The sequence below is a fragment of the Epithele typhae genome (assembly GCF_022376455.1).
Source record: "Epithele typhae strain CBS 203.58 chromosome Unknown BXZ73scaffold_23, whole genome shotgun sequence".
Lineage (NCBI taxonomy): Eukaryota > Fungi > Basidiomycota > Agaricomycetes > Polyporales > Epitheliaceae > Epithele > Epithele typhae.
Window position 1 is genome coordinate 382,246 of NW_025954214.1, and position 17,505 is coordinate 399,750.

Below are 17,505 nucleotides of genomic sequence, written 5' to 3' on the forward strand. Positions count from 1 at the left end.
CGCCCGCCCGCGTTCGCGCGACGGGCGTTCGGCATTCAGTCTCTCAGCACCCCTCTGATCGGGGTTCTACCTCCACACAGGCAGGCGGGCACTCGAAGCATACACCGGTGGGCGCCCAGGGGGATGTGCGCCGTCCCGATGCGGTGCACGAGCAGGAAGGAGGAAGACGCGTCGCACGCGTCCCCCGCGTACGGCGCGTGCCCGTGGAAATCCCGAGAGCGGGCACGGGCAGGACGCGGTGGGGCGAGACGCGGTGCGAACTGCTGGCTGCGAACCGAAAACCACAAAGGGGAGGGACGCACCGTGCGCAGATTCCAAGTCGTTTGGTGGGAGGACGCGGACGTCGGGGCCCCTGGCTGCGCCGCAGATTCAGAAGGGCGAAGGTTCGTCTGGGGCCGGGAGCGCCGCGAGGCAAAACCGGCGACACAAGCACGCTTGCGCGGGGTGCACCCTCGAGAGCTTGTTCGCTGCTTCGCCCGCGTGGTCAGCGGGAATAGCGAGCCTTCTCAGGCACGGCGGCCGGGGAGGGCGGGAGGCCGTAGGAGGAGCGGGCGCCGCTCCATGAGGGCGCGGGCTCTCACCGATTGAGTCGCGGGCGAGGGGTGTGTTTGTGGTGTTGGTTTGTCCAGGGATGGCGCGGCGGCGGGCGATGTGCGCATGTGCGTGCGCGTGCGCGTGCGTGCGGATTCGAGCGAAGAGGCTGAGGGGGTGCTGTTGCTTTCTGGCGGGACGGCCTGCGTGGGGGTGCGGCGTGGAACTGGGCGTGCGTGAGCTGGTCGACGCGACGACGGACGCGCCTCGTTGCGAGTTACGCCGGGGAGAGGCGATAAGGTGGGACGCGACGGACGCTGAGAGCGTGGGCGCACGCGTGTGGGAAGGGGGGCGCGCCGCGAAGCACGCGCGACCCTACAGCACGGCTCCAGGAGCAGATCTATCCGGCGAAACCGAGATGCATCGATAGCGCCTGCGGACGCCTCGCGTCCGGCCGACGAGGGCGGTGTGTCGCGCGAAACGAGAACCCCGACGCGAAACGCACGACGGGCGCGGGGCGTAACCCTGCACCCTGCGAGACGTTTTTCGACGGCCCGAGGATTCTCCAGGACGTGTACGGCCGGCCGATGCGGAGGCGTGAGAGGGCTTCGCCCGACGCCGGGGGCGGTGTGGGCCAAAAAGCTTGTAAAGATGGACGTGGATGTGTCCTGAGTCCTGGGAGGGATAAGATTGTCACGTAAGGGGTGTGATCCACCATTGACTTGGAACATGAGAACCTATTGCTCGTAGACGCGGAGAAGCAGGCTATATCCGCTGCGAGGGTGCCACGGTATTGCTTCATGGAGACGGAAGATGAAAGAGAAAGCTAGCTCCCGCATCGACCAGGAAAGGCGATAGGTGTTGACAACTGAGGCCGAGTTTCGCTCCAGTTCACAGACATGGTGAGTGTGGATCTGTTGGGGAGCATCATGATCAGAACAATGAGTTCATCCCAACCGACGAGGGAACTTGCATGCAGTACACATAGAATCTCGAGAAATGCTGTACCACACCACAACTTCCGCGCTATCGTCCGCCAGGGCGTGCAGTTGCTTTCACAGCTTTCGCTTTCCATAACGCTATGGGAAGCAATATATCAGATATTTGTGCATGAAGGGAGTATACCCGCTTGTTGAATGCCCAGGTGTGAGATAATTCGACTGAAATATTGCCCAATACACTGTTCGAGACAAAATTCGCAGACTGGCCAGCGCGCCCGCGTGCCGCGGGGCCAGCCCCTCAAAGATCCCCTAGGAGAGTATCTGCTCGTTCCTTGCCACCATATTGTCGCCCCACAGGAACAGATCACCTACCAGGTACATCTCATGTGAAATGCTTAACTCGACCGGAATATAGGAGAAGAGATGCACATTCCAACAGAACAAATTGTTACGACCCCAGCCCAGTACGTCAGGTGTGGAATCCGCGACGACTATGACTAGTGAGACATATCGGTATGCCAAGCCAAACCAACCAATTGGTTTTACTTATTCGCGGCACCATCCAGCCGTTTACTGCTGCTCAGAAGATGTGGACGAAAACCGTGCGGAAGAAAACGGCTGAAACGATATCTGAGTGTATCAACCCTCGCTCGCATGTGGGTACGAGCCGAGATACGGCACTCTACCCGCTATCTCGGTGTATAACAGGCGCGTAGATGGTTAAATGGCATGGGCAGGGAGACAGCCAGCGAACTGGACATCCACCTGTCCAGTGCCAAGTAAGCATGCTCCAAGGACGTCGCATAGGTCAACGGACGTACTCTGAGGGCTCTACGAGGCCTGCGGAGGGCCTCTGGCCGGTTCGGTGCCCAACGAGGTGTGCCGGGTCGGCGCGCCGGAGTTTCTCCGGCGAGGGCACCGGTGGGGCTTGCACAACAATTACCGGCTGATGCGACTGGAAGTTAGAGGTATGAAGGCCTTGAGGCCGTGAGGCGCCGCGGGGCCCGGGGTGCGGTTCTGCGGCCCCGGGAGCGTGGGCGGGGAGTGGATGGAAATGCTGGCTGGGACCGTTCGGGCGTCGGGGGTCGAGAGCCGGAGGGGCGGCGTGGGAGGTGGGCACTGGATGAAGACCGGGCGGCGGGAGAGCTGCCGTCGCGAGGCGTTCGCTGACAGGTGCACGGCAAGAGTGTCCGCGAAGACGCAATTGAGTCGCCGTTGGAATGACGGCAGGTGCTGCCTGCGGGCGCGAGAGTCGCGGGTGCGCAGTGCAGATGCCCGGTGAATTGAGCCGTGGTGGCCGTCGAGCTCTGAGCAGCCAAAGCGAGGCGGCGTGGATATGTTGTGCGCCTGGGGGTGGGTGGGCGACGTGGGTGGGCGACGACCGGGGATGTGGGGAGCGGGAGAATGTCGGGAGAAGGCGGGAGGCGCAATCAGAATGGCGGTCGATAGCAAGGAAGGTGCCTCGCCCTGGGAGCGCCTACCGGACCCGGCGAGGAAGGCGGAATTCTCGGCTTTACCCCATCCCAGATTCACACTCCGCTCGGGCGTCTGCGCCGCGCGTCCTCGCACGAAACTGACGCGGCCTCTACACTCATATACCCCTCCGCTCCTCCCTCTCCTTCGCCGCCCGGCTCATCCCGCCTCCTGCCTCCACCGTCCTCGCACCTGCCCACGCCGTCTCACCCACCCCGCATACACCCCGCATACACCTGCGTGCATCATGCCCGACGGCTCCTACTCCTCCACCTCCGCTCCGGTTGCGCCTCAACAGCGCTCCTTCAACCCCTACACCGACAACGGCGGCACCATCCTCGCCATCGCCGGCGCCGACTTCACCGTCATCGCTGGCGACACGCGTCAGAGCGAGGGCTACAGCATCCAGACGCGCTATGCGCCCAAAGTATTCAGACTGTCCGTCGATCTCTCTCTTTCGGCGATCGCACTGCATCTTAACCCGCACATCTTCAGAACCGACCGCGCCGTTCTTGCCGTGAACGGCTTCGCCGCGGACGGCAACATGTTCGTCAAGAAGGTCAGACAACGGCTTGAGGTATGTCCTACCGCTCCATCCCGTCGTGTGCATGCACCAACAGGCCGCGCGTCCCCAGTGGTACCGCCATGCACACGCAAAAGACATGCCCCTCCGCGCCATCGCCCGCCTCATCCAAACCATGCTCTACGCACAACGCTTCTTCCCCTACTACGTCTACAACATCCTCGGCGGCATCGAGGAGGATGGTGAGTGCGCTCTCTCTGCCAGCTCTTGTGCGCAGCTCCCAATATCGCCCTGGTTCCCGCTACACCTTCCGATGTGGATGACGCCGCGTTCCTGTTTGAAGCTCGCGTTATCAGTGTCTGTTTGGAAGGCTACGCGAGCGGAGGCCCTGCATTTAGGCGACGCGCGTCGCCAGTCGAGCGTCTTCGCGTCATGGGTTCTGATCTCCGAGATGCTTACGATCGGTCCTCAATCAGGGTCGGGCGCGGTCTACTCCTTTGATCCCGTTGGGTCATATGAGCGTGAGGCGTGCCGAGCTGCTGGCGCCGCGCAGTCGCTCGTCCAGCCGTTCTTGGACAACCAGGTATGTCTGCTGCATGAGCTTAGCATACGTATGTCTGACCCGATCCTTTGCCGACTTGCATCCGCGGCGATCACTAGATTTACTTCAAGAACCAGAAAGCTGCCGCCGGACAATCACATCCGACACACCTCCCGTTGTCAGATGTCCTGTCAATCGTCATCGATTCGTTTACGAGCGCGACGGAGCGCCACATCGAGGTTCGTGTCGTCTCTTCTTCGCGCTGGCCCCCGGTTTCCGACCTTGCTTCGAACTCCATGCTCACGTCGCTGCTCCCCCCCCACGCAGGTCGGCGACGGTCTCGAGATCTACGTCTGCGTCGCGCAGGGCCGGAGTCCACAGGGGCTCGAGGCGATGCGCAACGTCCAGGAGCTCTCGCCACGAGCCGACGGCGATCGGATGTTCGTCATGCGGAGAGAGTTGAAGAAGGACTAGTCGGACCCGGTTCGGTCGTGTACGCGCACGGATGACTTGCGCGGACTGAATGGACGCTCGGTGCTTTCTTCCTCTTCCCCGGTACGGATCGCCTCTGGTTCACGTTTCGCCACGACCGCCCCTTTTCTGCGCGCGCGAGTGCGGATGTAGCCGACGACCTTCGCCTCGGCGTCGACGTCGGCGTCCGCGAGTATCCCGGCATGGAAGCAGGCGTCCTTGTGGCCCGTTGTGGTATGCTTTATCGGCCTCCCCTCCCGGCGCGGGATAGAGTGCGCGCGCAGGGAGGGTAATGTACTAGTACCACCGACTGTTCAATTGTGATAAATAGAAGCCGTAATGTACACTCTCACATCCACCCCAGCCTCCAGCGCGTGCTCTGCGTGTCGTGTTCCTCGACACCCAGGGTGCAGGCGGCCGGCCACCCACGCGCGAGAGATCCGTGACCGCCACGCCGCATGTCCCGCCCGCGGCCTTCCATCATTTCAGAAGCCAGTCCTAGTTGCGACAGGCCAGCCGCCAGGAGGTGCATGTGCAGCGTGACCAGGCGGGGCGCGCGTGATGCCATGGACGCGTGCCGCGCTCTTGAGACCGACCGACGTTCACGCTCGAGTCAAGCGTGCCAAGCCGCGTACGTCGGGTGGCATCGCGCGGTGAGCATTCGAATCCCGAAGATGCAGGCCGGCGGACGTTGGGGGGGGGGGGGGGGCGGTCATGGGGCGGGGGCGGGGGCGGGGGCGCGCTGGCTGCCCTTCCGAGGAATACGCAGCGGCGGGATGGACGGGGACGTCAGGTGGTTCGTCGCCGGCGGGTACGCCGGATTCGCGCGTGTGGGCACTGGGAGGGTTGACGTTGATGCGTGATGCGTGATGTTGGGATGGGATGGGCCGCGCGAGGCTTGGGAGGTGGGAGGACGCGACGGCGGTGCACGGGTGCGGAAGGGAGGCGAGTCTGGACTGCGTTGGACGGATGGCGACGATGACGAGGAGCCTGGCGGAGCCTGAGGGGGAACGACGACTCGACGGCCGTCGACTGCGTGTCGGATCGGCGGTGTCGGCGGCTGGCCAGTCTGCCTTCGACTCTTCCGCGCAGTGGCCGATCGAGTGGCCACGGTGAATGGGCGTGTGTGTGTGCGTCTTGCAAGACGGCACCCCGTCCGAGATACAGCCCGCGGTCTGGGCTCGCCACGACGTTGAGGGCGAGTCGGCCTTCTCCTCTCCTTCTCGAGGCCCAGACCCTCCGCTCGCCCGTCGCAGCAACGGCGATGCATCCCTGGACAAGTGCACGCGAGAAGAACGCGAGCGTCAGAGATCTAGCCAGAACCGGCCGAACGCGGCGCGGGGGACGTCCCCAGCAAATCCTCGGAAAAACACACCAGCACGCCCCATTCAGTCTCCGCGCACATGCCCCTGCCCCCCGCACATCCCTCCCCCTCGTTCCCCGCGGAACCCTGCGCGTCGAGGGCGGGGTTCTCTGCAGGCAGATCGCTTCCCAGACCGCGTCGTTTCGCTGCACAGAGGAACGACCCGCGGTAGCGCATGCCAGAATCGCAGAGCTCTCGATCGAGCCGGGTGTCGTTCGGATAAACCGGCGTCGTGCGCCGCTCAGCTGAGGCCCGCGAGCGTTACGATGGAGTCGGAGGAGGGGCGTCCACGGAGACTAGTGCGGGGCGAGCAGGCGCGGCTCGGATGTTGTCTGTTCGCGATACGGATAGCATCGAAGCCCGCGGGGGTGGAGGAGCGGGAGCGGGGCCCCGCATTGTCGAAGCTGCGGTCCCGCTCTGCGCGGTGGTGGGGGCGCGATACGCCCAGGAACGAACGCGTACGATAGATGGAAAGCCGCGGACGAGCGTCGATATCTGCGGCGGGGTGGGGGGTGGGGGTCACTTGACGGAGTGGGCACGCGCCGCGTCTCGTACGCGTCCGCCGCGGCTTGCGTCCGCATCTGCATCTTCATCTAGCCACAGCTTCTGCTTCCCCGCCGTCGTGCGAGCCCCTGTGCTTGCGCTATCTCGTCGTCGTCTGCCGATGTGCTGCTTGCACCGTCGCGGTGCCTGCGGGGCCCCGCGCCGCGGCGATGCCGATCCGGGATGCGTGCGGCGGCGATGTCCATACTCGAAGTGAAGTGGGACCGGGTACACGAGAAGCGTGCCGAGTGATTATGACGTTCGCCGGGAGTCCCGGGCAGGATGGTGGGGGTGAACAGACGAAGAGGCGTCCCGGGCCGGGCGACCGACCACCGACGGAGGCACGCCCGCCGCTCGTAGCGGCCGGAAGCGTGCGCCAGGGAGGGAGTCGGGAGCACGAGCCGGAAAGACGATTGGGGCGCAAGTGCCGGCGGCGGACACCGCATGGAAGAGCGTGAGGGACGGGTCGCGCGGCCGAGCCGTGGGGTTTGAGGACGGTCACCAGACTCGAGGAAACCGTGTTCTGCCCTCCGTGAGTGGGGTCGAGGGAACGGTGCGGTTGAGTAGGACGATGACGGCTTTCGCGCGAGCGTCGGCACGCGGACGAGCGGGGCTCCGCTGCGTTGGGTGTTCTTGGGGAATCCCGTCATTAGTCCCCGCTGGTCCTCGCTGCGTGAGTGTCGACCACCGCTGTGTGCCTGGGGCGGGGTTCTAAGCACCTGCAAGAGTGCCCCGGACGTTCTTCCTGAAGCCACCTAAGCTCCAGGAAGTGGTGGTGTGAGATTAGGTGGGTATTCGTGATAAATGCGGGGAGGCACCCCCGCCGTCCCTCGTCCTCATCGGGGGGCAGGCGTGGGTAGCGCGGCAGCAGATCGTGCGCGCACCGCGGGAGATAACGCCGGCGTGTCTGTGTGCGTCGTGAATGCGTCAGAGGAGGTATTGAACGCGACGGCGAAGGACAGCGCCCGACGCACCGCGGCGGTAATCTCGGTAGCGAGAACCTCGGGCTGAATGGCGTCCTGTGAGCACGTCACATGCGAGGGTCTTCGCGTTTGGGTCACTTGACGGAAGGCTTGAGGTACAAAGCTCCCTTACAGCAATGTGTGGTGTTAAGGGGAGATCGGTATAGATGCCGCATTGTCTGAGCCCACGTAGAGTAGTCGCGTGGACGACAAGCGTCGCTGGGAGATAGTGATAATCCGCTGTCAGCAGGCGAACCTTGGCAGGCTCTCGTGCACTTACTTACCTGGACGGTGTAATGGTCAGGCGCCTCCCGGCAGGACAGGCGGGTGTTGTTACCAGTTTGAACCACCAGCGTTGTCAAGCGTGCGCCGAAAAGGACGGTTTTGGCAGTGCGCGATAGGCGACCTTGGCAACATTTGGACCCATGTCTGCTGAAGCGCTGACGCCCCCGTCCCTCGGCTTTGCCTGTCCATCGGCTTTGGTTGTACCAGTCGTGTTGAGTTGATTGTGGTGGAAGCCAAGAGAGGACGATGAGCCGCCGTGGGGACACGCGCTAGCCGCCTGCGCGGCGTTCGGCGTTCCTCCGCTCCGGCGCCATTTGAACACGCACGCTCGTCTCGTGACCTGGATCTCGTCCTGGACTTCACCGGTCACCTCCCGCCGACCCGCCTTCTACCTGGAGTTCAAGCTCTCGGGTTGAGGTGATGAGCAGTGAGAAGACCAATCGTTGCGCTTGAGCTTAGAAGACGGGCTCACGTTGCAGGAGACCACGTTTCGCGTTCTGTTCTTAGACATTCCCTTCAAATGTCTGGTGCATATATTATCCTGGATTCCTGATATTCTCGTGGGATGCCAGAGGTCGACCCTGCACCCGCAGCTCCAAAACGTGGGCTTCCCGCTTGCGCGCCACAGCATTTATGTGACGTGATCGGTCTCTCTCTCTTCCCTGCTCTTCCGCGAGATCGGGAATGATCAATAAGCAAGTTGCCCGGGTGTTCTGTCCAGACAGTTGCTGAGAGTTGAACTCTACACTACAGTCAGCAGTTTCCCGTAAGCAACGTGTGGTCTTCTACCTTGTATTACATTTCCCAGTGATCACTTCCCAAAGCGTCGTACGTATCTGCGACAGGAGTGTGCCTTGGTTACTAATAAGCGATTTCACCTCTTTTCCTTGGAAATCGGGCTATCTCAATGAGCTCGGACGGCTAGCCTCGGGGTACTTGGACGTTCTACCCGCTGGTGGCCGAACAAAATATCAACTTATCTCCAATTTTTGAATGTTTGAATTCGGCTACGAGGCTCGCGTGTAATCGTCATCACGTCAGTTGATACCCGTTCGATTTTGATGACGAGCTGCAACGCAGTTGCCTGGCTGCCTGGCGAGGGTCTACCCGGGCTTGTCGATCCCACTTATAAACATGCCCTCCGACGATACCCACCGCACCGAAACATCCTCTGGGGGTCCCTGCTCTTTTGGCTCTTCACTTTCTTTCCTCCGCGGCACACCCCACCTCCTCTTCACAGCCCCATGTCGAAGAAGAACGTAGTCGTCCTCGGCGCCGGGTCTGCCGGCACCACCATCGTGCGCGCGCTCACAAAGTCGCTCGACCTCTCGCGCTACGACCTCATCCTCCTCAACGACCGCCCCTACTTCGTGCACCTGCCCGCGATGGCCCGCCTCGCCACCTGGGACGACCCGCTCGGCGAGAAGGCGTTCTTCGACCTCGCCCAGGTCGTCCCCGCCGGCAAGGGCACCTTCACCGTCGGCAAAGTCGTCGGCGTCGCCGAGGGCGCCGCGGGCGCGGGCGGCGAGCTCGAGCTCGAGGGCGGCGCGCGGATACCGTACGCGGCGCTCGTCGTCGCGACCGGCAGCCGGTGGCCCGACTTCATCCAGGTCCCGGCGACGGCCGCGGAGCGCGATGCGCACCTCGGCGGGTGGCACGCCAGCTTCAAGGGCGCGGAGCACGTCGTCGTCGTCGGCGGCGGCTCGGTCGGCATCGGTGCGTCGCTCCTTCCTCGTGCTCTTGGCGTCGCGCGCGCGTCGGAGCCGGCCAGACTGGGTGCTGACGGAGGCGCGCGCTGCGCGGTGCAGAGCTGGCGGGCGAGCTCAAGGAGGCGTACAAGACGAAGAAGGTCACGGTCGTCCACCGCGACCCATGCTCCTCAACGACGTGTACCCGCAGAAGTTCCGGCTCGACATCCAGCCCGCGCGGAGGCGGTCGGCATCTCCTTCGTACTCGGCAACGCCCTCGACGCCGCGCCCGGAAAGGTCTCCGGCGTCACCACGCGCGACGGGAAGAGCCTGCCCGACGCGGATCTAGTGGTGCGTGCCGCCCCTCGCGCGCCTCCTTCCGCCTGCGCTGACGTCCTCGCGCGCCTTGTCCGCAGGTCCACGCGTTCGGCGCGAAGCCCAACACGGAGATCCTCAAGGGCGCGTTCGACGACGCGCTCACCGCACGGGCACCGTCAAGGTCAACGAGTTCCTTGAGGTCCGCGGCCACCCGGCGTGTTCGCGATCGGGGACGTTATCGAGTGGGACGAGCAGAAGCAGGCGGCGAAGGCGAACACGCACGCCGCGGTCGCGGCCGCGAACGTCGTCGCGTTCCTCGCGGGCAAGCCGCTCCCGAAGTCGTACAAGGGCAGCCCGGAGATGATCATGATCCCGCTTGGAAAGGTGCGTCGCGCGCCGTTCGTATGTGTGTGCTGGAGTTGACGCGGTCTGTTTGCAGAGTGGGGGTGCGGCTGGCTGAACGTGGCGTGGGGCATCTACTTGGGCGGCATCCTTACAAAGTCGATCAAGGCAAGGACCTCATGGTGGGCATGGCTCGCAGCGCGCTGGGTGTAAATAGTGCACGTATAGTCCGTGAGGTTTCGGTTCGATATACCATACTACTGCTAGTCTGTATATACGCTAGGATGTAACTTGCCTGATGGGGGTCTTATGTTTTAGACTGGATCTTGAGATGCGATACGTCACTGGTAGTGAGTGCTGAGGCGCCGCGTGGTAGTTACCGAAACAGCACACTCACTGCTCGGCTGTCTGCGTCGTCGGTTGCTTCAGCCAAGCCAATCCATCACGGAGGATGGCCTCAACGATGCCCGGGCTTGCATCGCACCCAGCGTGCGCCTCGTCGCCTGAAATAGGTCTTCATCAGCTCCGCGCGGCGCCCTGCGCTGAAAGGACCGAGCAGCGGATGATGGCAAGGCGTGTCATGTTAAAAGGGATGATGAACGCGTTTCGTCCGCGGGAGGCCGGGGAGAGACGATTGAACTTTGCGATGATTTCCCAGTGTATAACTGGATTCCGGAAGCTATTGGGAGTGTTAGGTGGACGGTGCGATTTTTGTCGAGGTTGAGGAGAAATCGGCATGCGAGGAAGGGTGCACGGAGGTGTGCCCGGAGATGAACGTTTGAAGTTGAACGTGAGGCGTTCCGGGGCCGGACGGTGGCAGTGGCCGACGGGGGAGAATTACGTGATGCCGGGCGTCGTGTTCACCGCATCGAGCATGATCCCGAGTCTGGCCCGTCCTGGCCGGGCCGTCGCGCTGCAACGTCCATCGTGCCAAGACAACACTGCGCACGCAGTCACTGCACAAACCGTCATCATTCCCCTCAGAGCGTGAGTACATCAAGATCACCGGGACAACAGTGCGTCCATGCAGTTGCGTGATCCGCCTTTGAGGACTTCAACTTGTCGAGCAGGTAGCGTGCGTTTGGCCAGCAATCAGAGATTGAGAGCTAAACCTCTGTTTTGTCTCAGTCCGTGCCATACATGCCTGTCGAGCATTGCGCGGCCCTCAGCCTCGCCCGGCGAGCTGGCAGCATCTCCCAGAAGTCCCAGACAGAGCCTCTCGGATGTCGAAACACAGCAGCCATGTTGCAATCCATCGAGGATGTCCCGGCTTCACCTGCCCGGCCGCGCAGTGACCTTTTTCCATCACCTGCATCAACGCTGAGGCGATGTCCGGAGTCTATGGCGTCCATCAATCGTCTCGCCGGAGGCCTTGCGCAGGCGCCCGTATCCTGCAGCCTCGCGCACAACGGAGCATGTGCACTTTGATGAGTGCCTGTGGCCCCTCTGCTGCCGATGGCGATGGACCACAGGCGAATCGCCCGTGTCCCCCGCCTGAGGAGGTATAAAGCCTGTGGTCCAATAGTCTCGTTTCCCCATTCCCCTTCACTTCATTCCTTCCTTTGCTTCTTGCACTTTCAAGTCCGCTGAGCGGCTTATTCTTTTCGTCGTACTTCACTTCATTTTTTTTCGTTCTCTTTTTTTCCCCAGCAATGTTTTCCTACTCCCGCATGATCACCTCCGTCTCGGTCGCGCTTGCGCTGACCTCCGTCATGGCCGTGCCCGTCGACAGGCGCGCGGACTTCACCCTCCAGAACGGCAAGGACGCCATCGCCCTCAAGTGAGTCCTGCGTCCCATCTTTCCACGCCCCGAACTGACATCTCTCCGCGTGCTACAGCCAGAAGTTCGCGGGTCTCAGCGCGAGCTCCTCTTGCACCGCCGGCGAGAACGCCTGCGTGGGCGACGCGTTCGCGCAGTGTGTTGGCTCCTCCTTCGTCTCCATGCCCTGCGGCTCCGGTTTGATGTAAGCCTTCTGCATCGTTTCGTCGCCTCATCACTGCTGATACCTCCGTCGCAGCTGCGCGGCCCTCCCCTCGTCAACTCCGCGGGCACTTCCATCACCTGCACGACTGCCGCCGACCGCGACGCTCGCATCGCCGCGACTGGCGCCACAGGCGGTGACGCCGCCCCCCCGGCCGCCCCCCCACCTCCGCCGCGCCCCCTCCCCCGGAGACGACCGCACCCGCTGCTCCCCCGGCGTCGACCGCCGCCGCCCCGCCCCCCGCCACGACCACCGCCGCGTCCGGCGGCGACAACGCAGCGAGCGGCTCCGCCGCCGGTGGGGCCAAGGTCCCCAGCCCGGCCTTCGTCGTCTACACGGACCGGTTCATCGACGCGAACATCCTCCCGCCCGCGACGTCCGTCGCGGGCTTCAACGTGATCAACCTGTCCTTCCTCACCCTCAAGGGCGCGTTCGACCAGGCGCTCGCGTTCGCGAACCTGCCCGCGGACCAGAAGGCGTCGAAGAAGAAGGAGTACGCGGACGCGGGGATCAGCATCATGGTCGCCGCGTTCGGGGAGACGGACAAGCCGACGACGTCGGGCGCGGACCCGGTCGGGACCGCGAACACGATGGCGCAGTTCGTGCTCGACCAGGGCCTCGACGGCATCGACGTCGACTACGAGGACCTCGACGCGGTCAACAAGGGCGACGGCGCGGCGGAGGCGTGGGTCACGACGTTCACCAAGACGCTCCGCGAGAAGCTGCCCGTCGGGCAGTTCATCCTCAGCCACGCGCCGCTCGCGCCGTGGATGGCGCCCAACGCGCAGTTCGGCGCCGGCGCGTACGTGACGGTCAACAAGAACGTCGGCGACCTGATCGACTTCGTGAGTCTCCCCCCTCCTTCCCTCCCTCCGTTCGCTCGGCTGACCGACCGTGCGCGCACAGTACAACATCCAGTTCTACAACCAGGGCCTGTACACCGACTGCGACGGGCTGATCAACACCGCGGGCGCGCCGTTCACCGGCTCCGCGCTGCTCCAGATCCCCGCGAACGGCTTCGACATCAACAAGCTCGTGATCGGCAAGCCCGGCGGCGCGTCGGACGCGACGAACGGGTTCATCGACCCCGCCACGCTCGGCACGTGCGTCGCGCAGGCCAAGGCCGCGGGCTGGAACGCGGGCGTGATGGCCTTCCAGTTCCCGAACGCGGACGCGGCGTGGATCAAGGCCGCGAAGGGCACCGCGTTCGCCTGAACGGTGTGCTTCGGGTTGTGTACTGGGTGCGGTCGGTCTGGCGCGCGACGGGGACGAGGACGGTGAGGCCTGCGGAGGCCATACATTGCTTTTACGAGAACGATCACGACGAATCACGACTCACGCATATAGTGTAGCATAGCAATTGTAATGAATGGAGTGTTCTTTTGGGGATGAAATTTGGTGTGCGCGTGCAGCTCTCTCTCAGATCTCAGTGCTGCGGGTCGCGGCGAGTGAAAGTGCCAACTTTCCGATTTTCGACTGACGATATTCGACCGACAGACTTAAGGAGCTGGCACGACTCCTTACTTGAAGCTTGCTAGCTTTACTTATCTCTGGGATCCTCCACGACGCAAAACCGTGGAGTCAGCGAGAGGGCTCTCTGGTCAATTGTGCGCTTGGAGAGCCGCGCACCGTCACACGCACTCCCGTTTGTGCCGTGTATATGCGCGCGAGGCCCTTCGGAGGTTCCCCCGCTCTAGTTCCCTTCGTCATCGTTCTCCGAATCATGCTGCCGTGTAGGGCACTAATATCTCGGTTTATCGCCCCCCGTCCGAAGGGCCATACTTCGAACGACGATGACAAGAAATTGCCTTCTTGGGACGTTGAAAATGCGCACAACATCTGGCGTCTAAGGTGATCTCGAATATATGAATGCCCGGCCGTGCGGACTTGTGCTTATTAAACAGCGCTTGCAAGTTGCACCGCACACGGAAGCACCTCATAAGTAGGCGGTCGGTCGTCTGACCGCTCGAGGTCGTGCTCGCGTACGGCGATTCGGTGGTCGCGACCCTCCGCTCACGCGCGCGCGTCGCCGACCTCGCCGTCGCTGACGACCTCGCCACCGCCGCGCGCCTCCTCGTCGTGCTGCTGGACGTGACGGCGGCGGGGGCGGTCGAGGAGGCGTTCGCGGCCGCGCTCGCGCGGTTCGGGCGCGTTGACGTCGTCGTGAACAGCGCCACGCTCGGGAGCCCGCTCGGGGAGCTCGAGGCGGTGGCGGACGCGGACGCGCGCGGGATGTTCGAGGCGAACGTGTGGGGCGCGCGCGGTGCGCCGCGGTGCGCGTCTTCCGGGACGCGAACCCGGCGGGCGCGGGGGGCTGGCTCGCGCAGGTGTCGTCGCGCGCGGCGGTGGGCGGGCTGCCGAGGATGGCGTGGTATGGGGCGAGCAAGTTCGGTGAGCGTGTGCGTGCGTTCCGTGCGCCGCCGTGCCGGTGTCCGTCGCGCGGAGTGATGGTGGCGGAAGTTCCGGAGCGTGATCACTGATGTTCAAACTTCCGCAGCGCTCGAGGGCTTCACGGAGGCTCTCGCGGTCGAGATCGACCCTGCGTGGAACATCAACGTAGTAGAGAGTTTTTTTTCGCTGTAGACGGTACTTACGGGCTGAAGGGGGACACGCGGGCGGCGATGGAAGCAGTGTGGAAGGTTGCACAGATGGACAGCCCTCCCACAAGGCTTCCTCTGGGCATGGCGACGCTCGCGGCGGTGAAGAGCAGGGGCGAGATATTGTTGAAGAGTGCAGAGGACACCGCGCACCTGTCGGAGGGGCTGGGTGTTTGAGAAGCTACTCTCTGAGTTCTGTGGATTCAAGATCCCAATGCACGTGATCGTCGCGTGTTCTATTTTGGGGTGGAGTGATACGGGCCGCGGGTGAAGCGCGCAGAGCCAACACTGGCGGACGTCGCCTTCTCCTTGCCCCGCCTCGACCACCTGGCACGATGCCCTCGCGGCGTATCCAGCTCTTCTTCTGCGCTGCAGCTCTCTTCCTGATCTCTCTCTGGACCTACCCGGCCATCCTCCGCTCCTTTTCAACCCTCCGCTCCTTCACCCTCACCACACTCAACCCTCGTCCCTCCGTCGACCCCCGCGAAACCCTGAATGTCTTCGACCACATCTATGTCATCTCACGCTCCGTTCGCAACGACCGCCGCACGACCATGGAGCAGCTACGCTCCGCTCTCGGCCTCCGCTGGGCCTACGTCGACGCCACCGAGTTCACCGACCCCTCCATAGCCCGCAAGGCCCAGTGCGTCCGCGACGTCCGCGCACATGCCCTCCAGGCCACGATCGACTGGCCGAGCGTGGAGGACCTCGAGGCCTGGGACGACAACCTCTCTCGCTTGCGCGGTCCTCCCCCACCGGGCTCTCCCGAGCCCTTCTGCCCGCCTTGGGAGACCCCTTCGTCCGATCCGTCCGCACAGCAGACCCCGCTCACCTGCGCCGAGCGCGATTCCGCCCTTGGCGTTCCCTGGTCCGAAGACCTCCGCGACCACCAGATCATGACACTCGCCAAGATTGCGTGCTACACGTCGCACATGGACGCCGTGGAACGCTTCATCCAGTCCGGAGGCGAGGCCGGGCTCATTCTGGAGGACGACGTCGACATGGAATCCGACATCCACGAGCGGCTCAGCGGTCTCTGGCAGACACTGCCCGCAGATTGGGACATGGTGTGGCTAGGTGAGTGCGTCGATCGTTGTGCCTACGAACCCGCTTCCCCGCCTCAAGAGACGTGTCCCGTCCACCGGTCTCGCAACCAAGTCCACTTCTGCCCTTCGTGCGCCGTCCTCTGACTCCCATCTCCCAGGTCACTGCTGGTCCAACGAGACCCGCCACCCCGCCGTCCCCGCCCCGCCCCACGCGCCGACGCTCCCAACGCCCTCCACCCCTCCACCCACCCGCTCTGCACACACGCCTACGCGCTCTCCCGCGCCGGCGCGCGCCGCCTCCGCGCGCACTTCCGCTTCCCCCCCTTCGCGTACGGCCGCGCGTTCGACCAGGCCGCCGGCTGGCTCGCCGAGCGCGGCGACCGCCTCCGCTCGTATACCGTCGTGCCCCCGCTCGTCGTCCAGGCCAAGGTCTCCCTCTCCGACCTCGACCGCGGCGACGACGGGCTCGGGAGCGCCTGGCGCGACACGCTCGACGACGGCGTGCTCGCCCGGATCTGGGCCGCGGAGGCGCGCGCGGCGGCGGAGGGCGAGGGCGCCGCGTTTGACGACCTGGGATGAACGGGCTTTCGTCCCGCGATGACGTTGCATGTTTCTTTCGTGGCTGGTGTTATCGATACTGTACGATTTTGTAATGGACCGGACTTGCCGTCCGGCTTCTCATCTTGGGTTGACCGTTGCACGCGAGCACTGGGAGCGCGAGAGACCACGGCCCGTGACCGTGATGTGGCGGAGTTGGTGGTGTTGGTCGAGATTGATCAAGGAGTCCTCACCAAGTTGGCAACGCCAACGTAAGTAGCCCGGCCTGATCGCGGTTGTAGCGCGCACGCTGCCCCTCGGATCCAAGAGAAGACGAAGTCTGCGCAGATATCGAGCACGACGAGTCGCGGCGACGTCCCTCAGAACACCGCGCATTTAAACGAGAACGCATGCCGAGGTGCCCTCCCCAGTCTGAACGTCCCAGGCGCGATGGACCAGAGGAGCTCCCCTTTCGCTCCCCAACGTGCCGCCGTGGAGCATCCTGGGACTCGTGCCAGCTCCGTGTGTTCGTCGAAACTCTCGAGGGACGCGAACGGCACCGGCGGTAACTCTGCTTAGACCGTCGCGTCTAGCGGCACGACTCAGAGGCGGTGGCGAGGCGCGCGGGCAAGCGGAGGGTCGCGACGACCGAGTCGCCGTCGTGCGCGAGCGCGAGCGCGGCCGAAGCCCGGGGTGCCACCTATACGCATGCGTCTGCGACTGCGAGCGTCGTGATGTCAGCGCGGTATTGCGGTTGACCGCGTCTCTCAATTGCTCACTGAACCCAAATGAGCGCTAGCGCTTGAGCTTGCAGTCGATCCTGGACGCTAGGACAGAGACGGCCGGGGCAGACCAGTGGGCGTCGGATACGACTGTGGAGGAAACGGCGTACCCACACCGGCGAGGACGATGGAGGTGCCTTCATAGTAACATACAGCGAGCGGGGGCGAGCGTTTGCTGTTTGTCTTTCATTCCCTGCGTTCCCTGCGTGTTATGCTCTTCGACACCAGCTCTGATGTGTTCTCCGCTGACATTCGTGACTCGCTTACAGCTGGTGGCGAGGGCCTCAGACCTCTAGTAACCCGAGCTCGGACGGTCTCGGCTCCACAACCTATTGCATCCACTGTCCAGGCTTGCCTTGTGCGTCCTGTGCGCTGCTCTATAGAATCACATTCCGACAAGAAGAGCCGTGCCTGCTGCTCAGCCAGATCGCCCCGTGACGCACGCCCCGCATCGCTTGGCACTCAAAGTCGATCCGACAAACAGTCGTTTAGGCCTCTGGTGGGGACTTCTCGGCTATTTCACCCGAGCGCAACGCACACAGCTCGCTTCTTCTCCCATGCAGGAATGATCTGCGCTTGC

General features: G+C 63.6%; 5 protein-coding genes across 5 annotated transcripts; all 5 read left to right on the forward strand.

Moving 5' to 3' along the window:
• Positions 1-3,192: 3,192 nt before the first annotated feature.
• BXZ73DRAFT_46697 (proteasome subunit) lies at positions 3,193-4,483 on the forward strand (the record flags this gene model as incomplete). The annotated part of the gene is made up of 6 exons (XM_048019739.1): positions 3,193-3,383; positions 3,441-3,522; positions 3,581-3,710; positions 3,945-4,051; positions 4,129-4,248; positions 4,337-4,483. 6 exons carry the CDS (start codon positions 3,193-3,195, stop codon positions 4,481-4,483), a joined length of 777 nt encoding a protein of 258 aa, XP_047878076.1.
• Positions 4,484-8,877: 4,394 nt separating this feature from the next.
• On the forward strand, positions 8,878-10,099 carry BXZ73DRAFT_101333 (FAD/NAD(P)-binding domain-containing protein; the record flags this gene model as incomplete). The annotated part of the gene is made up of 5 exons (XM_048014867.1): positions 8,878-9,349; positions 9,533-9,672; positions 9,738-9,857; positions 9,895-10,023; positions 10,079-10,099. The coding sequence occupies 5 exons, from the start codon at positions 8,878-8,880 to the stop codon at positions 10,097-10,099; spliced, it is 882 nt and encodes a 293-aa protein (XP_047878077.1).
• Positions 10,100-11,633: 1,534 nt separating this feature from the next.
• On the forward strand, positions 11,634-13,178 carry BXZ73DRAFT_89932 (chitinase; the record flags this gene model as incomplete). The annotated part of the gene is made up of 4 exons (XM_048025441.1): positions 11,634-11,761; positions 11,824-11,825; positions 12,243-12,808; positions 12,870-13,178. The coding sequence occupies 4 exons, from the start codon at positions 11,634-11,636 to the stop codon at positions 13,176-13,178; spliced, it is 1,005 nt and encodes a 334-aa protein (XP_047878078.1).
• A 650-nt stretch (positions 13,179-13,828) lies between these two features.
• Positions 13,829-14,737, forward strand: BXZ73DRAFT_101335 (NAD(P)-binding protein; the record flags this gene model as incomplete). The annotated part of the gene is made up of 4 exons (XM_048014868.1): positions 13,829-13,852; positions 13,935-14,226; positions 14,461-14,519; positions 14,567-14,737. The coding sequence occupies 4 exons, from the start codon at positions 13,829-13,831 to the stop codon at positions 14,735-14,737; spliced, it is 546 nt and encodes a 181-aa protein (XP_047878079.1).
• Positions 14,738-14,895: 158 nt separating this feature from the next.
• Positions 14,896-16,185, forward strand: BXZ73DRAFT_101336 (uncharacterized protein; the record flags this gene model as incomplete). Its single annotated transcript, XM_048014869.1, has 2 exons — positions 14,896-15,641; positions 15,765-16,185. The coding sequence occupies 2 exons, from the start codon at positions 14,896-14,898 to the stop codon at positions 16,183-16,185; spliced, it is 1,167 nt and encodes a 388-aa protein (XP_047878080.1).
• Between the last annotated feature and the right edge of the window lie 1,320 nt (positions 16,186-17,505).